Here is a 27662-nt window from a genome sequence, read left to right as displayed (position 1 = left end):
CCCTTTAGCACATTTAGCAACGTGATACGAAAATAATTCTCAGCAATACTGGCTACCTCTTTCGCATGCGATTAAATTGTTGCACTTGATCTGATTGCCTATCCTGAGCCTTCGATTAGAAAAAAGAGATTGATATTTTAGTACGTGGGTTACACTAGGGACACTCCCAGTCCTTATTACTCTCAGCGAAAAGGTCGTGGCTAAATTAATATGGTTAAGACGGCGTAGCAATAAAATAGTTGTGGAAACAAATGCGTTATTGAAAACTTATGTTTACGAATTTCTTTTTATAGCCTACACCGCTTGTGGAGCAGACGTATACCAATTCAGTGCGGATGTATGCAACACCGAGAAGGTATTTTTAATTCAGACACGCCTTCTATTATACCGATCGTCTCAGAAAATGATTTTGAATCGATCCAAGCTTGTCTGTCCGCCTGCATGCCTTGTTTTCTTGTGTTCAACCTGCAGGTCGCAAAGTTTTAAGATATATTGATAACATTTGATACACCGACATGTTTTTGCCCAGGGATGAACACGACTGATAATGGTTCGAATCGAACCACTTCTTGGACTACTTCCCTTGTAACAATTTGAAAAGTCGTTATATAAGCGAAGGATGTAAGATATTTAATGTTGTGGCGTAATTTGGAACCAAGTTTAGAAGAGTTATCCAAGTAACAAGATTCATTACGTGATATACGCGATATTTGTTAAGAGTTATAATAGAAAAAAGGTAAACTTTATGTTTGCGATTAATTTCGAAGCACACGTCATTTCCTCAACTGTGTCGATTATGTCCGATGGGGTGATAGATGTGTAAAGGGCTTTTAATATTTCCTTGAAACGCTTATTTACAATGAGAAAATTTTTAAATAACCCTGAATGAAAGGTTGGGATTATTTTAAAAAGCAGTTCCTGAACGTTCCTTAAGATGATGTCCATTTCTTAAAAACAAAATTAGCAGTAGCAATTACCTCATAATATTTTTTCACTTACAAATAGTAATCATCGTCATGATAAAGTTTCGTCCAGCGTTTGTTTGGTTGCATATTAAATGACTGGATCTATTTCATTTAATTCATTTGTTTGATAGTTAATGGCGGATGTTTTGTTTGCCAATTAAACTTTTCTTCTTATTCAGGAGCATTATAATATCATGCGATCCTTTTTATTGCAAGTGTCGGCATCAGTTTGTGAATGATTTTAAAATTAATTTTTAGTTTTTTATATATCATAACAGTTTTATATTTTTTGTTCTCATTTCTCTTATAGATATTAAAAATTATATAACAAATACATGTTCATAAAAAAATATGTTCTATATGAATGTACTGTTGGTATGTCTGACCTTTAAATTCCATTTCTCAATACAAGTGTTACGCTTTCTTAAATGTCTAAAGGAATACTTAATCGTCAATCATCCTTAATATCCTACCATATATTTGTCTCTTACTACCTGCTTTTGCGTTCTTATTGTATGAGCAAAGAAATAAAAACATAAAAACATACGGAAAAAGATTGATAAACTATTAAAATAAATTTTGTTATATTTAATTCTAAATAATTTTATCTCTGTGTACTATATGTTTTACTTTATGTAGGAACAATTGCTGTTTAAAACATATGCGTATATAACTACATATATATACACATACATATATATATATATAATAAATATATATATATATATATATATATATACATACATATATATTTAAGATTTATACCAAATGTATGTATTTCAAATCTACTATTTTTCATACCCATCATCGGAGATGTTAAATCCGCTTTATCCGCTTTCGACGTCTTTTATCGGTCTGGTTGTGGTAAGTGTTATGTGATTTGCTTTTTTCATCGAATATCTTTTGCTCACGCTTCTTAATCCCTTTATAACACTTGAGCAAGGAAAAATTATATTCAGCTGTGGGTGATGAATCTTTGCGTCACTCATTTTTATTTAAAAAAAATTAAATTTCAATACTTTTAACTACGGAGTGGCTGTGACCGATTTTTACAAAGGTGTTTTCAATATCAATTTCCAATAATTTTGCAAACTTGAAGCCGAAATTTTTCTATTCTTAGGACAATGTTTACCAAATGTAGTGCACGGACGGAAGATGTGAATAGACGGACATGCGTAAATCAATTCAAGCAGATATTGAAGTGAAAGAATATGTACTCTATATGGTTTCGGCAGGTCCCTTCTATTGCAAACTTTTTTGCAAAGTGGCCATTACGCCACGCATCCTTCGGTGAAGCGCCAACAAAGTCAACAACGACAAGTCCAAAAATAAATATATCTCGATTCACTGCATGAGTTGCGAAGCTGTACTTTGAGAATTTCTACTTCTTAGATCCCACATTTTATAATGCTTCTCATGAAAACGAAACACGTAGTGAACACAATGTGAAAGAAATTTAATTTAAAGTATGTTATGGCGTTAATAGTTGAAAAATAATAGGATATTTTAAAAGAAAACTAAATTTCTTAAATTTGGGCCAAATCAGTTCACGTGTTGAGCCGACCTGCCCTATAAACAGGCATGGGCAATCACCAGCCCTGCAAATATTATGTGTCTGCCTTCACTACTGGCTCTGCTGCACAGTGAACAAATATGAAATGTGGTTTGAAAATTGATGCAGAACATCGTACTTTTAAAAATAGTTGAACTCCGTTCTGGCCTTCGTCGTGATATGAAAATTGAGATGATAGAAAAACTTGCCCACCTTTGCTATAAAGGTTCCCTAGAAAAGCTCCACAGAAACGATATGTAAGTTTTGTTATTTTATCCCAAAATGATGTATGGGATTTAATGATGGGTCTGTTTTTTCTTGAAAACCCAAAATTGTATATACGTTACGTATGAAGGGCAAGTTATTGTCGTCAAACTATCACACGAAGATTCGGATCGTTCTTTTTGGCCTGGCATTATTGATGCCCATCGAGGCAAGGTTTTAAGTAATTCCGAGTGGCACTTGACAGCTATATAGGTCGCATATAGCCTCGATTTCGACCAATTAACTATTTCGGCATATTTTCTGAAACTTGGAATTGCAAAAATTCCTTATATGCCTTAAAAGTGGGCGCATTGCTGCTGCGGCAAAAGAAATGACAGAAAGTCGAAATTTTAATTAATAAATTATTATTAACAAACAACAACAGCGACCATCATTTCTTTAAAATAAGAATAAATATTTGAAGTTCATCTCAGATGGTGGATACTCGCAATTCGCAATTCGCCTTAAGGCGAATATAAGGTTTGTTTAAAGTGAAATTTATATAAAGTAAGAGTAAAATTTTCAAAATATTCCCTCTATTATCGCTATTTAGTGTAGTATAAAATTTGTGATTTGCTTTTGTTCTTAATTTGCTATTTAATTTAATTAAATTATAGTTAATTTTTGTGTATTTTCATTTAACGTTCACGTTATACTTTTTACGGCAGTAATTTTATTTTATTTTACTTTTTCTTTTTTAATGCAGAAAAATTATCTTATATGAATATTAAACCTTTTTTCTTTTTTTATTTTTATTTTTGTTCATATATCTCTTAAAAATTAATTAACATTTTTTTCTCAGGTGTTTGTTGTTTTTTCTCTTTCTCTTTCTCTTTCTCTTACTCTTTTTCTTTTTCTTTTTCTTTCTATTTCTCTTTTATTTTTTTTTCTCTTTCATTTTCATTTTCATTTCTGCTACTATAATATATAGTAAATTCAGTTGGATTTATTTTTAAGTTTTCTTTTTAATAACTTTCTAATTTGGAAAAACCTATAACTTATAGATAATCTGCAGTATTTAGTGTTGTTGCTGTAGTGGTTGTAAAGTTAATTTTATTGCACTATTATATGGGGTGCCGACAGTAAAACTGTTACTGTAGCAATTATTGTAAATAGCGTAAAGATGATAAGACAAAATCTGCAAAACAAAAAATATAGATATATACATTTATATATATATATATATATATGTGTTGTATATGTGTTATGAATTTACCTATCCACAACCATGGCGGCGAATTTCCAATCGCTTATTAATTCCGCCTCGTCGTCGGCTTTGCGCATGCGCGCCGTTATAAATTGTAATTCTTTAAGAATTAAATGTAAATCCTTATGATTAAAACCGATCGTATTATGATGTTCTTCTACTGTTGTCGGACGACCAAAGCTCCTAAAATGAAGAAAAATTAAATGGCTTTAATAATTTCTTATGTTTTGATTTTTACTGCTAATTATGATTAAATAAATATGTATATATATATATATATGTATATGTGTATATATATTACGCCGAGGAGCCTATGGCCGTTTGTGATCCCGATATTGTATGTCGAAAATCGTCATCGATATCTAAAACATTGGCCAGTAAGGATTTGGAAGAGCGTTCTTTCAATTCCAATTCTTTCATTCGGTTGCTTAAAAGTATTGTTTTTCTAGTGATTTTACGCCCGGGACGGCCCATACGTAAAATCCATGGCAGCCATTGCAGAAAAACTGATTTTATCTGTTTTTTTTTTTTTTTTTGTTAGGGAAGAAGAAAAAATGGAGAATTAATTTTTTATAGCTTTCTTTCTTCCTGTTGTAAAAAACTTACCCATGGTGGCATTTCATGTATGTCCGCGGTACGATGGTGATAATTTAATACCACTACTGTTAGCACTACCGATGAGGCCACCATAAACATAATGCAATTGAAATAGGTACCTATTGTTTCCAGATTTTCATTTTTTTAGGGTGTTTTTGTTTGTTTGTTTGTTTTTTTTTTTTTTTTCAAATTATAAAGTAAAAAAATTTCAATATTAGTTACATTTCGTTTTCGTGCGATCACTGTTACAACACATATATGTTTGAATAAACATTTAAATAAAATTGAAAGTAAAGAGAAAATTATAATTATAAGTGAACTGAAAAGTCTTTTTTTTTATTTATTTATTTTTTTTAAAATAAATATTGTTTTCTTCATATTTAATTGGAGGGATAAATACATTTTAGAGAACATTTTCGTATTTTACAAAAATATACTTCTTGGAAACGTTTTACGAATACTACAACAGAGAAGGGGGAGAAGTGTTTCTTTATTTTTTTTTTTTTTTTATTATTTTACTTTAATGTGCATTTTTTTTTTTCAAATTTTTTTATTGCGTTTATGTATGTAGCGTAGTACGTGTTGGTGTTTTTAAAAGGAAGATTTTTAAATAAAAGGCTTACAAGAACACATGCCGTAAGTAGTTGAACGTGCTTATTAAAAGCGTGACATGCTTTCATGACAACGAGACATACATGCCCATACACACATATACACACACAAACATTTAAAAATTAATAAATAAAAAAAAAAAGAAAGGAATATTAATGAAGCTTTTAGGATTCAATTCAACGTTGAAAAGGATTTGTGTCTAATGACTTTTTTTTGCCATTATGTTGTGTTCTAATGAAATTTCATTCAATACTTAACAAAACTCTTTTGACCTTTGCCATCAAATCGTGTAATAAAATATTATAATTTCGATAACCGGAACAAAGACCCCATAAACTGAATGTGTTCTTTATAGTTGCATTTTATGTTCGTCCGTATGTCCAGCAGACTTAATATCCTCACGTCCTCTAATTTGGGATGGATATCACAAATTTTACATATCACATCACGCAAATTTACGGGACGAAGTAAGCAAAAAGCATTGTTTTTCAACGCGTTTGTAAAATTTTCATGGAATGATTTCGCAATATCTTCAAAATATGTTTCATTTTCGTAATAACCTTATCACTTATTGCTAGCAGTCTCTTGAAATTAGCTTTAGCTTAGCAACCATTATCTGTTTACGAGTGTCACAAATATGCTCGTCGGAGAAAGATATGGCCCCGACGAATATATGATAGTCAAAATGAAATGTTGGACAAATCGTTCCATAAAAATGGCATAGAAATATTAGAGGGCCGTTGGAATGAATGTATTACTCTTCAAAGTGATTACGTTAATAAATAAAGGCGAATGAAAAGCTTTTGTTTTATTATTAATGACTCTACGAACTTATTGACATGTGCAAGATAATTGATAGCCAGAAGCTAAGTTTAAGAATGGATGCAATTCTTACGCAATACAAGGCAAAGAATTGTAATTCGCCCACAAAAAAAATTATTCTTAAAGCAAAGCATTTTCATTGTTTCACGTGGCATTTCATTAATTATACCCGTTACCGGTATTTGTTAATTAAGTATCCCATAATGGCGGAACATATTTGGCGACATTAGCTTTGTCTGTCCATCTAAAGAAATCCTGATTTCGAAAGCTTGTGCAGGAAAAAACAAACTTGATCTCAAATTTCTTCGTATTAGATTTTGTCAGTGTCAATAGTGAGTATCCCCTATTCCTCAATGTCCCTATGGGTCAAAAGCTTTGTCAGCGCTGGTCTGTCTTTAATTTTTCCGCATTCAAATTTTCCATACACTGTTATGAAAATTGCTTGCAAACTGTCTTTTAATTTTTATAATAACACAATTTACGATGATGGAGGCTACATTAAATACTGTGTACGAAGTGTGCCGAGTGAACAGATTTTCACAGTACCCTACAATCCTATATCGTATAGGAATTGTTAATAACCATAAAATCTCGTGTATCTTCGTCTTTGTTTTCATTTACTTTTTTTTAGAAACTTCCCTTGGAATTGACATCAAAATGCTTCAAAAGCAAGCATTCTAGCAGTTATGGTCACTATGCATTCATTCCTTTAGGTAAGTGACTTTGGTCGCAACTTCAAAAAAAAAGGGCAAAAAGTTTCATTTATTGTTTTCAGTGGAGTAAATAAAATGCGAAAATTTTTCATTGCAACTGAACCTTTGAAAACATTTAACAAAATGTAATGTTAATAATTTAAAAAAAAAAAAGAAAAAAAAACGAAGAAAAATGTATAAAAACACGTTATTTACTTATTTACATTGCGGTAATTTTTAATAAATTTTCTAAAATCATGCTTAGTAAAAAGTACGTTTATGAAAACTGGTTTAAAAATGAGTGATTGAGTTAAATTTTTCATTTTTAATTAATAATTGTTTTTTTTTTAAATTTTATTTATTTTAAAGCAAAAAACTGTATTAATTTTCATTTATTTAATTTTCTAAATTTTAAGAAATATTTTTTTTTTAAGAAAATTTTCTGTTAGTCAGCTTTGATACTTGGAATTCGGCAAATAAACGCATACTCTTTGTTAAGACAAACATTTCTATTAACTCTACTCTATAAGGATAATGAAAATAAAGGAAGCTGTAGAGCGTCATGAAAATTGTTATCGCACTGATTATGCAAATTCTTGTTTCCATGAAAGCATTTAGCCTTTCTTTTCTTTGTTCATAGTTCAAAACAAAAACAACAATAAGAAATGAAATGAAATAAAGAAAGGAATGTTTCGATGTTTCGCTTACGTTCAAATGTTGTCAGAAATAAATTAATATTTAGCAAAGTCTTAAAATGATTATGCTTTTGCACAAAAAAAAAAAAAAGCGAAAGAAAAAAAATTGCAAGAATATAAAAGAGGTAACTGTTTTTATACGTTACATCAATTGATATTTAAATTTTTCTCAATTTATGTCACTAATGCTTTTATGGCATATCGAAGAGGACTTATTCCAAAAGTAGATAAAATATGCTTTCATACTTTGTAAAGATTCAACTAAGATTTAACTTTGGTAGGAATATTCGATTTTAACATTTGACTCCTCTTGTACTTTACTAACAAAGCACACCAAAGCCTCGGTTTAAATCATTAAAAAACAAAAAGAAATAAATGAAGGGAAAGAAAGAACGTAAAGCGAGTTAGATTAGGTTAGACGTTCGCAACCAACGATGTGGATTCACGTCTTTTCCAACTCTATTCTTGTTTGCCCTTGACAAGGATGTATGTCCTGCATTGTACGTTTCTGAACGTGGCCACATTAGGTGCGGGACGCACTAAAGTAGCTAAAGAGATATATCCCTTTACTGAGGTGTTTGTCTTTTTCTACACAGCGATCCACCAGGCATTGTTGTGAGGCGATATGCATCTTATATGAAAGCACTCATCCTTGCCGATATCCTTTGACGTATAATATCTATGTGAAAACTAACGCGAAATTGGTGAATAAAAAATAATAAATGATTTGCTCGTAGAAACTGATTGATTTGCAACTGATTAGGCAGCAGAACAACTAGGTTTACGTTTGGCATGAATCTCTATAAATTTTTTTATGCAAACTTTGTAACGGAACTTATCTTTCTTCAATTCTCAATGATACGTTACGTTCACTCAAAGCCATTAAACACCCTTTGCTTTAGGAATATGCAAAAGCCATATGAAGCCGTATTAGGTAAATATAAGAGTTTATTCAAAACTGTTTATGGAAGGACTTAGGGTTCTTTTTTCTAAGCAGATTAATGATCAAAAAACAAAATGAATTTTTCAAGGTCCCCAAGGACCTTCTACCTGCATCTATATCGAGTTTCATGTCAACATATTATATTTAACTGCAGAGTATGCGGCAGTTTTCGTAAACATACAAAAATCAGTTTTTTGATTTTTGCTACATCTGTTGCTGTCGAGCAAAGAATTCATATTAAACATTCTGTCACGGAATCCGTGAGCATGTTATAGAAGCCTTTTGTAAATGTTACAACACGAACAGCGTCACGGACGGATCCAACGAAGAAAACCATACCAAAGATGGAAAAAATTTGTTGTTGAAAATCGCGGGCTGACAACCGGAGACCTTGACGATGCTGTGGGCGTTTAAAAAATGGTTTGTTTCTCAAAAGCCTCGAAGCTTGATTAAACGCTCCATTTCTTCAAACAATATCGTCGCATTGGTATATGTGAAGCAATGATTTTTAACTAACGCGACGTCATTCGCCTGAGTTAGTAGCTTGCGATTTCAGTCTGTTTAAATAACTCAACAGTCTGCTCCAGGGAAACTTTGTCAATTCGATTGCAGGGACGAAATCCGAATCAAAAGAAGTATTTAAGGCCACGCTTGAAAAAGCTTTCTCTGGGGGTTTCGAAGATTGGAAAAAGTCTTGGCATAAGGCCATCGTGTCGAATGGGGAGTACCTTAAGGGTGAAGAAATTGAAAGAATTGGGCAAATAAACAAATTCTATGAACGAATTAACTTTATTTTTTGATCATAGTAGGTCTAGGAGCAAAGTGATCCGAATCGTCGCTACACAATGCGAGGCTTCGGTGTCCCTGATATCCAATTAGACGGTTGGATAAGACCCAACCTATTGATTCAATTTCAGCATGATTTCAAGTCGATCGATGCGAATAAATACTGAAACACAATACGTTACCAAGTTCTTAGGAAAATTTCCCGTGAATGTAAATTAAGTCTTGAAGACGAACCAAAGAGTAACAGCGAAAAAAATTAAAAAACCCATAAATATGGTAACTTAAAAACATGGCATTAAATAATAATTTTTACATACTATTTAAATATTAGTTTTAAGTATTGCGTATGATTTTTTTTTCTTTTTTTTTAGCAGGAAAAGGTTCATTAAAGTCTTCGATGTTGTGTTATCTCAGATCTGTCTCTTTTCGGTATGCTTTGAATAGTATTGACATGATCATGGGGCAAAGTAATTTCTAAATAGAGGCAGTTATCATCATTTAACAAACTAGAGTTATTATAAATTGCATGCTTTTCATTTACATCATTATCAGTTTAATATTTATACCTTTTTTTTTGCACCCACCATCACAGAATATCTTATTGTCACATGGGTCTATTGCAAACATATGCGATCCTCTGCGTTAAGCAACGACTATATTCACTAAAATCATTTTATTGTATCGACCGTTAAGCTGAAGTTTATTTATATTTAATAGGGCTTAGGGACAAAACTGCTAGAGACCTCAATTGAAAAGTGAAAAATGATAAGACGTCACTTAAGGAGTAACGGCACTAAAACTTTTTCAAAAAACATTTTTTTTTTCATTAATCTAATGCATCCTTTAAACCGTTTTGTGTATGTGCAAAAAAACTCAATGCTCGAAGATCCAAGTTTTTCTTTAAAATTACAAACTCCTTTTTAATGTCTACGACAGGAATACTTATGCCAAATTAATTCCTTCCGGGAAGTTGTAGCCTAATGTCCTACCTGTTGAATTCGAACTCGTCTAATATATCAGCGAATGTCTTCGGAAAATACCTATATTCCTTTAAAAATGCCTACATTCCAAAAAAGAAAAAAAAAAAAAATATGTTAGGCTAAATTCGTTAAGGTGATCTATGAGTAAATATGAGGGCGACTGCTTTCATTGCTTCTAAGAAAAAATTAAATATTTGGGATGAAGTTTTTGGAGTTCGCTTTAGCTTCTAAAGTTTAAAACTTGCTAAATAAATAAATTGAAAAATGAGAATTGGTACTGGAATTGCAGAATAATGAAAATAAATAAAAAAAAAAGTTTAAGTGTGTTTATCTTGAATTATGATTTGTGAAAACGGTAATGTAAATTAAATGTTTTTTTTTTTTTTTTAGTTCAAGTTTAGATCTTTTATACGGTCGTTCCCAGAGCTCCTTTAATTACAGATACTCCACAGAAATTGCTTCGGTCGTACCATTTTTATTCCTTTACTCCTTAACAATCTTCCCAAATACCATTATTCTGCTACCTTCTGTTCCTTCCAAGAGAAGTTGTCAAAAACCTCCTTCTGATTTGTAGGCTACCATAGTGGTGTTACACCATGTCACTGCATGTTCGATAATTTTTTCGAAGAAAGCCCACTGTCTTAACTTTGTCTGCTCTACATTTCGATTAAAAGTTTACCACAGAGCTATGGAAATTCTTTCAAAATTCAACTCACAACTAACTTTTATCGTCTGTCATAGTTATGTGACCCGTTAAGTATAAGCGACATTACCAGCGGATTCCATACAATGCTAAAGAGCACATGTAAAATATTAATCTTCTTTAATTATTAAAAATCTAACAGTCAAAAGCTGAATAAAGGCATTTAGAGCACATAAAGGATATGCGAAAGATAGTTAACTAACAATAATCCAACGTAAAGCCATGTGAAATGTCTTCTTTTAATGGAATACATTTTATACTTTTTGTTGGAATTTCAGTAAAATCCCTTAGGGTCACACATTCGACTAGCAAAAAAAAAGAAATTTAAACTACACATGTTTTCCATCAGCATGAGTAGTGATGACCTAGTGATGATCTTTTCTAAGCACGATGATGTGATTTTTTTTCAAATCTTCCAAGGAGTGCAAGAATGATCAAAGTCATTTATAAGAAAAGATATTTGTGAAGAAATCATAAGCTAACAATTATATATATGTAAATAATAGATAGGACATAAAACTATAAAGTCTATTATGATCCATCACTAAGCTGTGTTCTCTGGATTAATGTGTACTGTTCTGATTCGCCTTTATTGCCATCGTCGAGTCATAATAGATCTCGACATTAGGCATCTTTCTATGTTTAGTTCAATCCGCCTCAGTAGCCGAAGGTGAGGAATCTCGACTAGCAAGTCAATGGTTGTGGGTTTGAATCTCAAGTGCGGTAGTGTTTTTAATAAAAAGCCGATAGCCTTAGATGCTAGTGCTTTTTAAGAGTGTAGTCGTAGAATTTATTTATCTGGCGAAATTAATAATAATAATACTAATATGTTTAGTAGTTCAGCTTAATCAAAGTAGTTCAGCTTTATCTACTCATATAAATGCGACCAAAAAAAAAACGGACTCTTAAGCGACATGAATTTTTTCGATTTAATACAAAAGATTGCAAGGATGGTGGATGTTGAAAAGATTCGGCTCAAGCCGAAAATAATCTCTCTCTTGTTTTAATTAATCGTTGAGTTTCATTTGTTATAGAAAAAAAAAAAACATAAGCTTTAGCTTGCATATGTGTTTAGATGGATTCTATTGTATATGAATGCGCGAAATAATAAAAAACTATTTAAACCTTGTTTAAGTCTTTTGCAAGAACATCATTTGACAATCGTTTTAATGCATTTTACTTTAATTCTACCATATTGCAGTTTTAGCTCAGATTGGTTTGTAGAAATATTGGAGGGAGCAAGCTACTTTTTTTTTTCGCATTCTGTATTTTATTAAATTTTATTTATTTTTTTTTTTTGATTTTTTAATCTGGTTATGCACACAGTGACAGCGAAAGAGGGTAGGGATAGAGCAAAAGAGAGCGGCAAAAAGTGAGAGAGAGAGAGAGAGAGAGAGAGAGAGAGAGAGAGAGAGTGATAGGAATAAATAACACAGTAGAACTAGCAAAATTTGTTTTGGTTTTTTAAAAGTACTACCTAACAACCTAACCTACCTAACAGTGGTACGGCTTCGCTGGTTTTAGTGATAACATTACCCACCAAAAGAGAGAAAACTGTTTGTGATAGTAGTATAGTAACACCTGCAAAATTGCGTTTAAGTTGTATTTTATATTTTAATTTTTATATAAATTTTAAATAAATCAACATATTTTTCACTTTATATCAAAAAAAAAAAAAAACAAAAAAAGTTTAAGTAATAACAACAAAACCTAGTGGTGAAACCTTTAACTGCGGCCCGAGACATTGCGCTTGTTTTGAACAGTGATAGGTTAAGAATTAATTTTTTTTTTTTTTTTTTTTTTTTTTTTTTTTTTAATTTACAACAATTTTTGAATTCCCAATTTTTTGGAATTTCTTTCTTTCAATAAGATTAACATAAGCAAACTTTAATGAACCTTCTCGTGTATGGATAGGGATATTTTAATTTAATCAAATGGATAATCAACAATATTATTTATAATATATTATTAATTTTTTCTTTTTCAAATATTAATATCGCAAAAACAAGAGAAAAATTGGTATCAAGTGCTGGTTGTTATATATATATAGACATTTGCTGGAGTGTTCAGTTACTCTATATAGAAAAATATATACAAAAAAAAAAAGAAAATAAAAAACGATTCACAAATTTTTAATAAGAAGACCCATTTCATTAGGAAAATGTAATATAATAAAATCACTTAATTTTATATTTTTTTTTTATTTAAAAATCTCATATAGATTTGTGAACCGATTTTTAATCAAATCTCAAAATTTCATTTTTTTTTTTTTGAATTTATAATTTCTAGATTGTTTCGGAAGCTTGTAGCGTTTTTATTTTCTCCTTTCTTTCCTAACATTTTTTCTGCTTTGATACATTTTAATATTTGTTTTGCAAATTGAAACATGCAAAAGCTGGAAATCATTTATTCTTCTTCAGTTTTTTATGTAATCTGCGAAGAAGGACTTAGTGCTTTCCAAGATTAAAAAAGTTAATCTGAAGCAGACCAACACTAATTGTTTTGGTTAAACTACCGATTATTAATTACGAGCGCTAAACGTTTCAGTTAAACTACTAACTATTAGCACTAGGACGGGAAATCATCTAGCCTTCTTCATTTTTTCATATAATTATTTATCCGTTAAACTGCTATCTGTTAACTACGACCACTAATTGTTTAGTTTAAACTACTAACTACTAACTGTTAGCATTAGAGCTGAAAATCATCTATTCTTCTTCACTGTTTTATATAATCTGTAAAGGAAGAGCAGAGTAGACCAACACTAATTGTTTTGGTTAAACTACCGACTATTAACTACGAGCGTTAAACGTTTCGGTTAAACTACTAACTATTAGCACTGGGACTGAAAATCATCTGGCCTTCTTCACTTTTTCATATAATTATTTATCCGTTAAACTGCTATCTGTTAACTACGACCACTACATGTTTAGTTTAAACTACTAACTACCAACTGTTAGTATTAGAGCTGGAAATCATCTTTTCTTCCTCACTTTTTATCTAATCTACGCTCTACGTAACGAAAGGCTTACTATGTAAAAGAGGTATTCCAAAGTTAATCGCAGGCAGGGTGACCCTAACTGTTTCGGTTAACGTCTTAACTATTAACTTCAAACCCTACATGTTTCGGTTAAACTACTAACTATCAACTATTGGCACCAAATGATTCTATTAAATTACTAACCGTTGCCTACTAACACTAACTGTTCCGGTTAAACTACTAATTATCAACTGCTTGCGTTATATGTTTCGGTTAAAGGTTGGGCAATAACACGGCGATAATCTTTTTGTCGTTTCCAGACAGTGGAGTGCGCTTATAAAAACTACGTAGAAAAATGAGTGAGTGGGCGAAATAACAAAAGCCATTAAACGGCGTTCGCCTGTAGTCAGTACATTGTGTGCGGGAGGGGAAATGGCACGTCTGCTAATGGCTAAAGCAAGATATCGATATCAAGAAAACGTTATTTGATGGCTTTGGGGAAGTCTGTTGCTCTAGTTATTAAAATCTAAAAAAAAACTGCCGCAGCGTCTTTATGCCGTTATAGAATTAAGAAAGAAATAGATCGTGTTGGAAGATTATGGCCGAAGTGTAGTGGGTTTGAAATAATCTGGTCTGGAAATATAAACAAATAGATTAATATCGCATAAAGCAATGCCTGCAAAAACACAACGCCTAATGGTACCATAGATTCATTAGGCCACGGCCATTCACTATCTCTTTCCACATCCTTTCCCTCTTTCTTTTCGATCATCATCGGGTTTCACAAATAAAGAACGTCTGCGAAACCCCCAAATTCTTCTCTTTCATGCGTACATGATGGTGCCCACTCAAAGACGATTTGCAAGGCTCGGTTTTGATTTTAATGAGGACTTTAAAAGATGGCTCACTAACTTACCGCGAGGTAGGTCGACTCTGTCTCTCCATCTGGAGAGACAGATGGAATGGATAAAACTGAGAAATGGACGCAACAGCATAATTGCGATATAATTATTATTTACTTTTAGATTTAGTCAAAAAAAAATGCAAAAACGCTTCGAACTTATTAAAACATTCAATATTCGTTTAATTTTCATCATTCAGTAGAACATGAAAGGTTCATTAAAAAAATTGAACATTACTACTTAAACATTCCAAAAAATGGGTCTCTTTTTTTTTTTTTTTTAAACATATTTAATTTTTAGCAATAAAATAACTAAAAATATTTAATCAAGAACTAAGTGTGCTATAGAAACACACACACACACACACACACACACACACACACACACACACACACACACACACACACACACACACACACACACATACATACATACATAGATAAAAGAAGAGAACTAAGTATTTTATAGGCGGACAGATAAAAGAGGAGCTGAAATTTAAAAACAGTGTGAAGTAGTAAAAAAGCGGAAATTGAATTTTTTGCTTAGATAAAAATTGAAAAAATCTTAATTAAATAAAATGTAATTTAATATAAAAAATGTACAATATTTTACAAAAAGTTTAATAAAATGATTTTTTTCTCAATTTTTTTTACTTTTTTGCTTTTTTTTCGCTTTTCTAAGCCATCTATTATTTGTATGAAATGTTTTTAAGAAGTTGTGAATAATTTTGTTTTGAAGTGAATTTGGTTAGTCCGTTTCCTTTTTGAATGAAAACGAGTCGTGAAAGTTTTGTTTGTTAAAGCTTAAAAAAAGTAAATTAATGTGAAAATAATTTTTCCTTTAACTCTTGCCTATTGATCTTTAAAGCCCGAAGTTATTTCCCAAATTCACTTGTATATGAAAAAACTGTCTCATAAGTATCCTTTGTAATGGTTTTTTTATTTTATTTTATTTAATTTTTTTTTAAGTACATTAAAGAGTTTGCCATGATTCATTTGAAGATGTCTTTAAAGAATCTTTTTTTTGTTTTTTTTTTCCTTTTTGTGTGTCTAAAGCGTTTTTAAAATGAACTTCTTCATAACCGGAAGCGTTAAGAAATTCGTAGAAAAAAATCTCTTCAACAATTGCTTAAGTTTTATAAAATCTACGAAACAATGTCTGCTGACAAGTAAGAATTTTAGAGTAGTTGTTTTTTTTTTTTTCTTTCAACAAAATGCTAGAGAAGAACAATTTATTTCCTAGCCTTGCATTGCTGCTTAATCGATCCTACACGAATTCCAGAGACTACAACGGATACACTATTTGATCAAGTTCATTTGAAATAAGAGGAAATGGATCTGTTTAATCACGTGTGAGGCAGTTGGGAGGTAATTTTTTTCCCTCATTTTCAATTTTTCATTACAATGGACTGTAGGCTACATATTTGGCCGTTTTGCCTTAAAGAGCTTGTAGGAGTTTGATAATACCACGAGGTGACGGGACTAACTTAAATTCGGTTGACGGTGCTTTCTTGATTTCATTTACCTCTACGCTACATAGTTCAAAATGCGCTACCATTCTTATTCTCCTCGTTTAGAGTTTAAGGTGACTTGAGAAGGACGCATTAGTGATTACCTAACTTATGTTGATTGCACTGATCACTAAGTTGCAAAGTATGCTGAATAAGTTGTTAAAGCTTTCTAACGGCAAAAAATTCACTTGGATGTTGAGAATAGCACAACATGGTTTCGTAGCAATAATTTATGTTCTTATCGTTCGAGAATAAAAAAAGAAGAAAAAATGTTGCGCTGAACAGAGCGAAGTTAGGCTAGTTAGAAATTAATATACTAAGTTTTATGGGCGAAAGTCAGGACTCTTGGTAAACTAATGCGCATCTACGCGTAGTGGAAATATTCTTTGCCATTTTATGCATATGTAGGCAAGTATGTAGAGGATCTTCTTATGGTGGCGTTCAATGTTTTCAAAAACGTCAGATAAGTACAGAAAGTAAAGAGAATGTTGCGGTATTTTCTCGCTCAAATCTCAGGTTTGACACGACCACACAAACGTGTGAAGTTTTTGAACGAATGGGAAGAATTCAATTCGTGCAGAGTGAAAAAGTCTCTTATATAATGGTGTAGCGACGTGTGTGGGCTTTGGAAAACTGAACAACTCTACGATGTAAAGCACATGTGAGGATATATTTTTTGATTGAAAAGTGGATGACATTTCCAAATGATCTTAAGTTTATCTCTTAATCGTAGTAAGTGGAATTAAGTTTCGATAACGATAGCATTTAAATTCCAGTTCAGTTCACCTGCACTTTCTATTTTCATATATTGTAAAATTTTTTTTTATTTTAAAAAGATTAAAAAGAAAAGAAGAAGAAATTTAAATAAAATAAATTATGAAAAATCGGAAAAATATATAAAACTCAATGACATTTTAGTTGACAAAGAACATTAGAATTAGAAAGGAGTTTAGCATTAGTTGCTTATAGTAGGGTATAGAATAAGTTTAAAAGGGAATTTTAGTTTAGCTTAGAGTAGTAATGAAAGTTAAGACAGTACTAAAATGCATTTAATTAACAATCAGACAATTTGCGCAATTTTATTTTATTTTAAAAGCGTATATATTTAAAATATTGCTTCTATTTAACGTATAATTTATTCTACCTCTTGGACCTTATACTGGCGTATGAGGAGGATATTAATTACGAATTATCATATATATATCATTATATATGAAATTATTAATATATGATATATATACGATAGATTTTATTTCTATCAATAATTATCTGTCTGTCTTCTTTTCTTGTCTGTATTTTATAAATTATTTGGAATTTTGGACGTTATGCCCTCATAGAGAAGCCCTATATTCTTAGCTATATTCACTCAACAAACTAATCAATTTTATCTTTTTAAACCAGATTGCATAACTGACATAACTGACATAACCATTTTTATTGGTTTTTCATAGGACACAAATTCGCAATCGAATGAATTTGGCTTTCTTTGTTGTTTGTCGATTGTTAGGAATATATAATTATTAATAATAAGTATGTCTTCACTTATTTATTGATTTTTTAATTAAATTGCTTTAAAACAACAACGATACATACATAGACTTTCATTTGATTTGAACAAGAACACAAACATTTAATTGAATTAATTGAAATGATGTAAGAAAAAAAACTCAAAAAAAGAAAAAAAAAATAAAAAAAAAATCAGGGAAAATAAAATGGAAAAATATTTATAAAAGCAATTAATTACAAATACAAAGGTGTTAAGGATATATGGGTTGGGTGATTATTATTAAGGACTATATATATATATTATATTAATATATATGTATATAAAAAATTTATTTAACTATATGCATTTTTTTAAAGAAAAGTTTGTTTTGTTTTTTTTTTTTTAATTTTTTTTAAATGCAATCGCTACCTAACAAGGGGATTGCATCAGATACTTGGGGCAATGTCTCAGCTACAAGGTTGAGAAACACTGTGAGCGATAGAAGAATTGTAACTCCTGGAAAAAAACAAATAACAGAAGATACATTTTTGTGATAAAAACGCTAAAGAAAAGAAGGAATTTAAAGAAAAAAAAAAAAAAAGATTATTGGGTTTTCCTTCTTTTACACAACAACGAAACTAAACCGTTTAAAAAAATTAAATAAATAATATAAAAAAAAAAAAAAAATGTTTTCTTTTACTTTTGTTTATGTGTTTAAAGATTATTTTTGTTCTTTGTTTTGTGTTTAAAAATATTGTTAATTATCGGTGTAAAATGATGGTTGGGCGTCTAGCCTTCGACGAATGTTTGTCGTTTTTGATTATTTTTATTGAACATTGATGGTTTATTATAATGTGTCTTAAAGCTATTTATTGTTGAGATTTTTTTTTTAAGATTTTTAAGATTTTTAAGATTTTTAAGATTTTTTTAATAACATTGGCTTTTTTTCCGATTTTTATATGCTGGAAACTTTTCTGGAGCAATGAGTTTGCTTACTACGTTAAATGAAGCAATTTGTTCGAGATTGGAATAAAAAATAAAAATTCGATGTTGGAGTTTTACATTTTACTTACTTATGAGCAGTCGATTTTAATGCAAAGCTATCGTTTACTTAAGCGACGGATGGCTTACAGTTCTGTCGACTCTAATGCGAAATGCTTCGGGCTTCTTAGAAGTTTTAAAATGCCATGCTACGTTACAAGGACATATGATGCGACTTGGAATTACTTTCTGAATTCATATAAGCTTGTGGACCGCTATCTGTCCACTCCTTTGTCTGTCTGTCCGTCTTATTTTCTTGTTTTTAATCCAGAGGTGCAATGAAATTTGTGACAGTGATGTGTTTCGCCCCTATTCGAAACGATTCGCATGGGACCGTTTTCTATATCTCTTGCAAAGTCTCTATGTGAATAGCTGTAGAGTGTTGTAGGGTTTTTTGCCTGTTTTGATTAAATACATTTGTCATTCGCTTCATGTATGCGCTTAACGTCAGTGCTGAGCTCAGTGTAGATGACATTGCACCTATAATTGCAAATATATCGCGCAAGGTTGTAGATTGCTTTAGAACGTCAGCGTCGTTTACGAGAGATTATTAGGCAAATAGATAGTAGGCAAAACTGTGTAAGTAAAAGGCCAAAAGTATACAACACAAGACTGGCTCGTATCTCATAAACCAGTTAACAAAGTAAATTATTTTATGGATAAATTCAAAGCAACTTACAATCCTCAAGGGATAGTTTACTACTTCCTTAGCGGTTTGCTTGTTCGTTCATGTATTTGTTAGTGTTTGCATTTCTCTATCTATTTGTTTCCCGTTTGCTGTCCGTCCATTCGTATATACTTGTCTGTACAGGTGTAACTACCGGTTTATTGGTTGTCGGTCTGTCCATTCGTCAACCTATGTATATCTGTTCACGTTTTTTTTCGGGTTTCCGGCCCACTGCCCATTTGTTTATCCACAGGCGATATTCTCCTATCTTCTGCTACCTTCCTAAATGTTTTCAGTTGTTACTACATACTTACTTTCCCCAGAATCTTTTGGAATAGCGCCCGGGATTACCAAGTTCAAATTATAAAATTAAAATTCATTGTCTATTGAAATTGATGAGCTAAGGTGTAAATTCACAAGGCGAAGATATATATTCAATGTGAATGGCGGTTTCTCAAAACTGACACAACAAATTTCTTTTTTTTTTTTCTTTTTTTTTTTTAGTTAAGTTTCTAGGAACTTTTTTTTTTTAATTTTGATGTGCTACTTACTTCCTTAACGCAATTTTCTTAATAAAACTATAAATGGGAAATTTTTTTCATTAGTGTTTATGTAAATGAGAAAAGTTTGACACTTTAAAGTTCATTTTTGTCAAGTTTTTTGTATGTACATGAAATACAAGCACTAGGAACAGAACATTTTTAATGATATTGAGGCGAAGAACATGACAAGAGTTGAATACTTAATTAAACGTACATCCATCTACAGGTATCTCACGTGAAGAAAAGTTGAAAAGAAAAAAAAAAAAAAAAAAAAAAAAAAAAAAAAAAAAAATTAAAAAAATTTCCAATACCGCAAATACAGACAAAATAATAATGATTTCCAAAGAATTTGACTGTCATAACGAGTAAATCGATTTCATTAAAAAGAAAGTGCTCATATATATAGAGCCAGTTGGATTTGATCACGTTCAACAAATTTAGTGAGCTATATATAAGGATACGTTTGGCTATCACTTAAACATGATTATATACGTGTTTAAACGTAATAAGCCACATCCACGCAAATTACACATTTGCCCTCTATCTTCTTTAATACTCTATGGAGTATAAACTTTTGTGTAGGATATTGAGTTTTCTTTCAACATTTTATCGCGTTCGATGCTGGAAGGTAATAAACTTTCATGACTTTGCTACACAAAGATAAGGGATACACGAAGTTTATCATTTCATTGGCGAATTCTTTCTCATTTTTGCAATTCACAAAATCTGAAAGTTGACTTAGTGCTAACAAGTAGAAACAGTTTGGTGTGGTACGGTTCACCCTACAGAAGTTCGCTTGAAATGCAGTTATTCATATAACGGCTTTGCAAAATAAAAAAATTTACATGGGAACTAGTCGAAAATATGGTCCGATTCGAAGCGCTCGTTCTTGGGCCAAAACACTTCGGGTCGTGCCAAATTCCATCAAAATTTGCGATCTGGCGGCGCTAAATATAATAAACATTAGATGGCCACATGGGCAGGTACGCTTAGAACGACTCAGAAGGTGATTCTGAATAGGGCGGTATCTGAAATCCTTCAGTATAATGCATGGACTATCCCAAGTCCTTCGGGATATTTCACACACCCGGGCTAACTTGAAAAGTAAGCAATGACGTATACTGCATCAATTGTAGAAAGGAACAATGGTAGTTAACCCACACAATAATTGAATCAAATTAGAAGAAAAATAACAAATTTTTGATACGTCTTTGCTAATAAAATGTTGACATGAAATATTAGTCCAACCATTTGTTAAAGCGGGTCTTCGATTCCCTGACTTGCCCACAAAACAAAAAAAGTTTTAAGGAGAATCATAAAATCTGGCTGATTACAGTGAATTCTTCATAGAAAACGATTTGCAAACAGAAAACAAACCAAGTGAGCCACATTAAGCATAAGCTTGGAAATGATTTTTCCTAGTACCCAGGAAAATTAGAACTGATCTGGTCGATCTGTGTTCATTTTCAAAGTTCAAGCAAACTCATAGATGCGCTTTAATCTTTTCATTTAATATCGCGGAATTTAAGTAGGTCTTAGAAGTTGAGACGAGTTTGTAATCTTCTTGTTACTGCTGTGGAAATTAAATAACCTGCAGACGTTTGCGTGGTCATCTATCGATTTTATTAAAATTGCGGAATTAAAACAAGTTCTATTCTTTCTCATTGACCGATTCCATCAATTGTGTTTTTGATTTTAATCTTTTTTAAAGGTGGAATGGAATTGTTCATTCCTTTCGAACTGAATACAATCTCGATCCTTCGCTGTCGTTTTAACTTCAAAAATACATCTTTATTAATAGCTTAACAATCAGAAACTACACTATAGTATCTAAAAACCATAAGTATATACAATAGACGATAGCACATAGCCACTCACTTTATGTGTGTATATGCATATATAACAGTTAATTGTATAAGTAGAAGTGATGGTTGCGCCTGTGCTATATCAATACTTTATAAAGGAAAACGAACGAAAGCACACCTCTTGTGTGTGTCCAACCATATTCGCATTCATATAAATATTCACTACTTTTTGGGTAGAGACATCAACACCAGGGTTATATGTAAGCAGTAGTCAATCCAAGTGATGGTAGGTTAAAAAAAACCTTATATTCATGTAAGAGTTTGACCAGATGAACGTGTTTTTTTGCACGTTTGTGACTTGCATTCTTGATACCATTTTTCTACTACACATACCACGTTGTTCTTACAAGAGCTGACACGTATATTATAGGATATACGTACATGTATGTGTTGAATGAAAATGTTCGTGAACATCTATATTAAGTGTTTTTTGACCAAATTGTTTTTTGGCGTGTTGTGTATTGTACGTTTGCATTACTCAGGAGTTTTTATAGTCGTTTCTTCTTTTAATTTTTTTCTCTTTTCTTTTTTTTTTTCTTCTCTCTAAATGATGCTAAGGCAGACTGAATTGAAATGATTAAAGTAGAATTAACACAATCGCAGTTGTTGGTTGATTTCGTGTATTTTAAGTTTTAAAAGAAATTGCAAAAAACTCCAAATATTTAATATAAGGGAAACATTTTTTTTTTTTTTAGTTTTCAAAGAAAAGTTGTTTGTAACTTTTTAAATATTGCTGATCTCAGAATTTGTTTGGCAAAAAAAAAAAAAAAAAAAAATAAAATTAATAAAAAAATGCTTCTATGTGCAGAAGTTCACAAGTATCATATTTTATGGAAATTGCTTTCATTTGTTTGACACAAGTTTCTCTGTTATTTGGGAAAATGGTTATTAAGATTTTCTCTCATTTTCTTTCAAATTAATTCAAGCGCACTTAAGACATTCAAAAATGGAAAATTTGAAACCATCATAATTGTAAATGTCCTAACTTTTCTTATTCGTAAATTTGTAAAAGAGATGAAAAGATACGAAGGGCTAAAAATGTTGTGTCCTTAACCCAAAGTTTTGCTTTTACGGCAATTGGCCGAAATCATGACTTATGGTCGCATCATTGTTCCTTTTTGTGAAAAATACTTTAATACAAATGACCATTTAACTGTTTATGGCTTGAGCTAATAACAATAACAAGCAATAGGGATCCAATGTGGGTTTAGAATCTTCTCTAATAAGAATTTACATTAAATAAATGTTCGTCCCCTAGATTGTGATTGGCTTTAAAGAACTTTTGTTTGAAGATTATGATGTTTCGCACCTCTCCCAAAGATATATAGTGGTATATACCTGTTAATTTACTTGTTACAAGACAGTTTTACCTTTCTTCGCTGTCAATTCGAATGTCGATCGGGTTGCCAAAACGAATATTTTCGATTTCGAGGTTTTACATTTTTAAATCCGTGAAGAAAAGAAGAAGAAATATTCTTTCTAAAAAATTTTTGATTTCAAATCAAATCAGATCTTAATTGAGGAAAATTGTCATACTATTTCTACTCGAAACATTGCATGGAAATTATATATATATACGCATGACTTATCTTATTATCATAAGTTTAATTCGCTAAAGATGTCCGCATTTTGCTTTTACATTATTTCAATTACATTTACTTAATACAATCAGTTGATATTTCCAATATGCATTTCCAGCGGAATGGGTTCGTCTTTGAGATCGACGATGATGAAGACAGTATATAATCGGTATGCTTGCCGTTAAAGTTGTTGCATATGCTTTGAACTGAATTCAAAAATCCGCAAAATTAATTTCGACGTTTGAACAATTTGTGGCTGAATGCATTGAAGAGAAAGTCCTCAGAAAAGATATTTGAAAATTTATGAAGAAATTTTCTTTCGACACTGCAAGACATTATAAATGTCTAACAACTGATAAGAAATTTTTAAAACATGGTCGCATTTTTCACACATTCAAGGTTTGGTTTTTAGAAATACCAAAGATAATGATTTAAAATCGCTTTCGGTATAGGTTTCTTTTATAGTAATTACCCGATCTATGAACATACTAACAGACCGGGTTTGGAAGGAATAAGCGCGAAATTTTCTAGTTATTACGGTTGCAAGAAACTTTTTAGGTGAACGCGGAGGTTAACCAGAGGTAACTGGGGATTACTATTCAAATCTCCTTCGAAATGCTTGCTATTGGCGAAATTATTTATATATTTCTGTAAATGTTATCAGTGAAATCCACTGGCAATCATGAAAAAGATATTTCCATGCCGCTCTCAAGGCAAACGTGCAGTATAAAAGCTTCTTTGCCTTTACACTGGCGATGTATCTGCGAGTTTAGACATTTTCGTAATTTCAGTTGAAATTAAGTAAAAATTCTCGATTTCGTCACAAAAAAAAAAAAAAAAAATGGAATGAAATCAACGAGAAAATCATAATTTCATTGAAATTATGGTGAAATTGAGTTTAGCAGCATAGTTTATTTGTTTATTAAGAAAACATTAATTTCAATAAGTCTTTGCCAATAGTGAAAAGGATAAGAAGACGACCAATGGAATATATTAGGCGAAATATTAGAACCAGGCAGGCAAGAGCATAAGTTGTTTGTTCTTATTTTCTAATTAATGATTCATTAAAAATTTACTATTCAAATTTCCTTGATTTCTCATTATAATTCACATTATGTTTATGTTTAAGCAAACACTATATGCACGTTGTGAGATGAAATGAAACATTTTGATGATTTCAATGTAATGTGAAAGTAAGTGAATGTGATTTCAATCGAAATCATTTAACAAAATAATGAAAACAGTCTGCAGTGTAACGGCAATATATGCCATTTTTAAAAATTTCTAATCCTCATCGGCAGATAAAGTGCCAATAATACCTGCACAAAGCTTTTGTATAAATCACATAAAATAAACATAAACACATCTGTTCCGTAAAACAATGGCAGCATTAATGTCAAGAAGATTAAGTCGAATTAAGTAGAATAAATAGCAGATTTAGAGAAATGAAATTAAAAAAATTCATATTTCTTAGAATAAATTCAAAAACATTGTTTTAATACCTTTCAAAAAAAAAAAAATTCGATATTCTTTTGTGGAAAATAAAAAAAAAAAATGAATCAAAATGTGAAATTATGTTACTTCAATAAATAGATTAAAAATCCAAGGTATATTTTTTAAAGTTGATAGGACTCTAGAACCTTACGGAAGTTTTCCATTTTGTTGTTCCCAAGTTTTCTTGGCTTTGCTAAATATTTTTCTGTAAACTTTCTGAATTTAAAAATAAAACGTAAAATGTTGTTTGTCGTAGGTGGAACCAGAAGTTTAATAAAGGCAAGATATACAATTTTTTTTTTTTAGGTTATCTTAGTTGGAGGGATGCTACTCCTACATACCTCATACAACGCATACCTTGTACACATCCCATGTCATTTGCAATAAGAGTGTGTTAGGTTTTGTGCGGATGTGTGTTACAAATAAACGATAATACTACGTCTATTATGCTAATAGGCTCTGAATTATTTTCTAAATTCAAACATCTCTGGCTATTTGTTTGTCTATCCGTCTAATATCTGCCTACGCGTATATTTTAGTGTTCAGTCTACACATCGAAATTTTTCAAACATTATAATGAAATTTATTGGTGCGCTAACACCCAATGGCTCGATGACGAATTTTATTGAAAAAAGAGTGGATTGGAATAATTTTGTCACTTCTTTCTTAAAAAGATTATTTTATGAAATTTCCTGTTTTTAGTATGTTTCAACGAGAAACCGTCAAAAGGCGACATTTTGACGAAGTAAATGAATGTGAATGAATTGGCATGGGATGGGACGATCTTTGAATCCCTCTCAAAAAATAAATCTTTGCTTAGTTCATGATGAAAGTCGGCAGAAGCGGTTCGCTGTATTAAACGTAGATTGCATTGGTTTTTATTTCGTACCTTCTTCTAGATAAGAGTTCTAAGAAAAAGTGAGCCGTTATATGGTAACAAAAACTAGTTTCCCAGATTTAGTGATTAAAATACCTTAAGCACTTTATTAGGCAAAGTGCCTCAGGTTTTTTACTAGCAACTCTTGTTCGACGTTAAGTTTTCGATTTTTTTTAATTTAGTTTAGTTTAGCTTAGATTGAGTTACAATTATAATATCGTTGGGCTTAGTACACCTTACGACTATGTAGAGAATTATACTATAAAAGGACGAAAAAGTTCAGTTATGCTTAGATGCCCGAAAGGTGAATATAGTTATAGGTCAAGAACGCCTATCCTCCACCTTTGATCTTGATGAGATTCTGAATTTATCACAAGCCTTGACTCTATCGTTAGAAAACCGCATTTACTGTCCCTGGTCACCCATTATATCAATATGTGTTAATTAATGAATAATTTGATTCCACCTGACCTATGTCAACGTAGAAAAAAGAATGTTCTTGGGAAAACAAATCAAATATCTAGGACCTTTAATAAGTCCATATAGATCGTGACAAAGCTTCGGATATCCGTGACTTTTCTTTGCTGGAATCTCTACACCCCGTTAAGGGTACTTTTAAGTTTGTTTTTGCCGTTAGTAGTGAGGTTTTTGCAATTTTACTGTACGCTCTGTTGAACATACTGAAGTACAGAAAATGTGAATAGAAAAATCTCCAGCATAAATTCTTTTTTATTTGAAATCAATATAATAACAAGTATAACTTTAGTGTTATAATACATACGAGATTGGTTGTGAAACGTTTTGTAAAGCGATGATAGAAATATGGTTTTCGAATATACTTCAAAGCCTATTTATGTCTCTCTCAAGAACTATAACAACCTCTGCTCTTTTTTATCAAGGAAATGAAAATTTTTTATCTCTTTGCTTTTTTAAACACTGTTTTTAATTAAATATTGTTAGGCATACTTTAGCAAGATTTTTGTGAATGTGAATTTTATGTCAATGTATCCGTAGGTGTGATTAAATGTTTGGCAAATGTGTAGGAAATAAATGAATATTCTTTTTATCACATTTTTCTTTTTTCGTAAAGAGTAATTATTTGGGTTAAGATTTTGATATTTTTTTTTGTTTTTTTTTTTTTTGTTTTTAGAAAGCGTTGTTTGTTAGTATTCTTTTAAAAATGTGACATAATAGATGACAATGACGGCATCGTATTATGTGGAGTTGCAACTCTACCATCTACTGCGCATTAATGAAATTTGAATTTGAATTGATTCAATTTTCATGAAAGATAGAGATAGCGAGAGAGAGATAGATAGATAGAGAAAGAGAGCAAAGGAGTAATACTTTTTCTTTTTAGATTGATTTTAATTATTCTTTTAGTTTTATTTAAAATATCGCTTTTTTTATTTTTTTTTTTTTCGTTTATTTTATTAAAGAATTTTAGAGATAAGTGCTAAGCTTTAGTTTATTCTTGAAATTTATTAAAGTTTTCTTTAGTAGATTTTCAAAAGTTTAAATTTTAAAATGGTCTTTTTAGAGGGCATTTAGTTTTAAATTCAATTTGTAAAGTGCAAATATAAAATGTTTTAATTTAGTATACGAGTTGTTTGTTATATACGTTTGCTTGAGTTGCTTGATGTGATGACGTTCTGTTCATATCGAGTTTCTTTGTTTTATTTTGTATGAGAGGTCTCAGTAAAAAACGAGCAGGTTTTTTTTTTATTATTATTTTTTTTTTAAATTTTGTATCAACATGCTTTTTTGTGATTGCTGTTATGGTTTTTTTTATTTTTGTTTTTATTTTTTTTTTTATTTTGAAATGATTGGTGAAGGCTGTGACGGCAGGGGCTATTATCGAGGTTTATATGTTCTTCTTTACATGTTTCGTTGAAATGTC

General features: G+C 31.0%; 1 protein-coding gene and 1 long non-coding RNA gene across 8 annotated transcripts in view; one reads left to right on the top strand and one right to left on the bottom strand.

The window, feature by feature from the left end:
• Positions 1–27662, top strand: part of LOC119634193 — a 223050-nt gene that overhangs the window by 18028 nt on the left and 177360 nt on the right. The window lies entirely within an intron of this gene.
• LOC119634189 (neuronal acetylcholine receptor subunit alpha-7) overlaps positions 3683–27662 on the bottom strand; it is a 293482-nt gene continuing 269502 nt past the window's right edge. For 4 of the 7 annotated variants that reach the window (XM_038028209.1, XM_038028212.1, XM_038028208.1 and 1 more), the window contains 4 exons: positions 4595–4704; positions 4290–4504; positions 3998–4171; positions 3683–3919 (listed from right to left, as the gene is read on the bottom strand). In XM_038028209.1, the coding sequence (XP_037884137.1) occupies positions 3835–3919; positions 3998–4171; positions 4290–4504; positions 4595–4704 (584 nt within the window). In that variant the 3' untranslated portion in view covers positions 3683–3834. Of the gene's footprint in view, positions 3920–3997; positions 4172–4289; positions 4505–4594; positions 4705–18125; positions 18213–27662 lie in introns of all 7 variants that reach the window. The other 3 variants (XM_038028215.1, XM_038028214.1, XM_038028211.1) reach the window with 1 other exon arrangement.

The sequence above is a fragment of the Glossina fuscipes genome, unplaced genomic scaffold, assembly GCF_014805625.2.
Source record: "Glossina fuscipes isolate IAEA_lab_2018 unplaced genomic scaffold, Yale_Gfus_2 2, whole genome shotgun sequence".
Taxonomy (NCBI): domain Eukaryota; kingdom Metazoa; phylum Arthropoda; class Insecta; order Diptera; family Glossinidae; genus Glossina; species Glossina fuscipes.
This window is presented reverse-complemented; position numbering and strand designations above follow the sequence as displayed.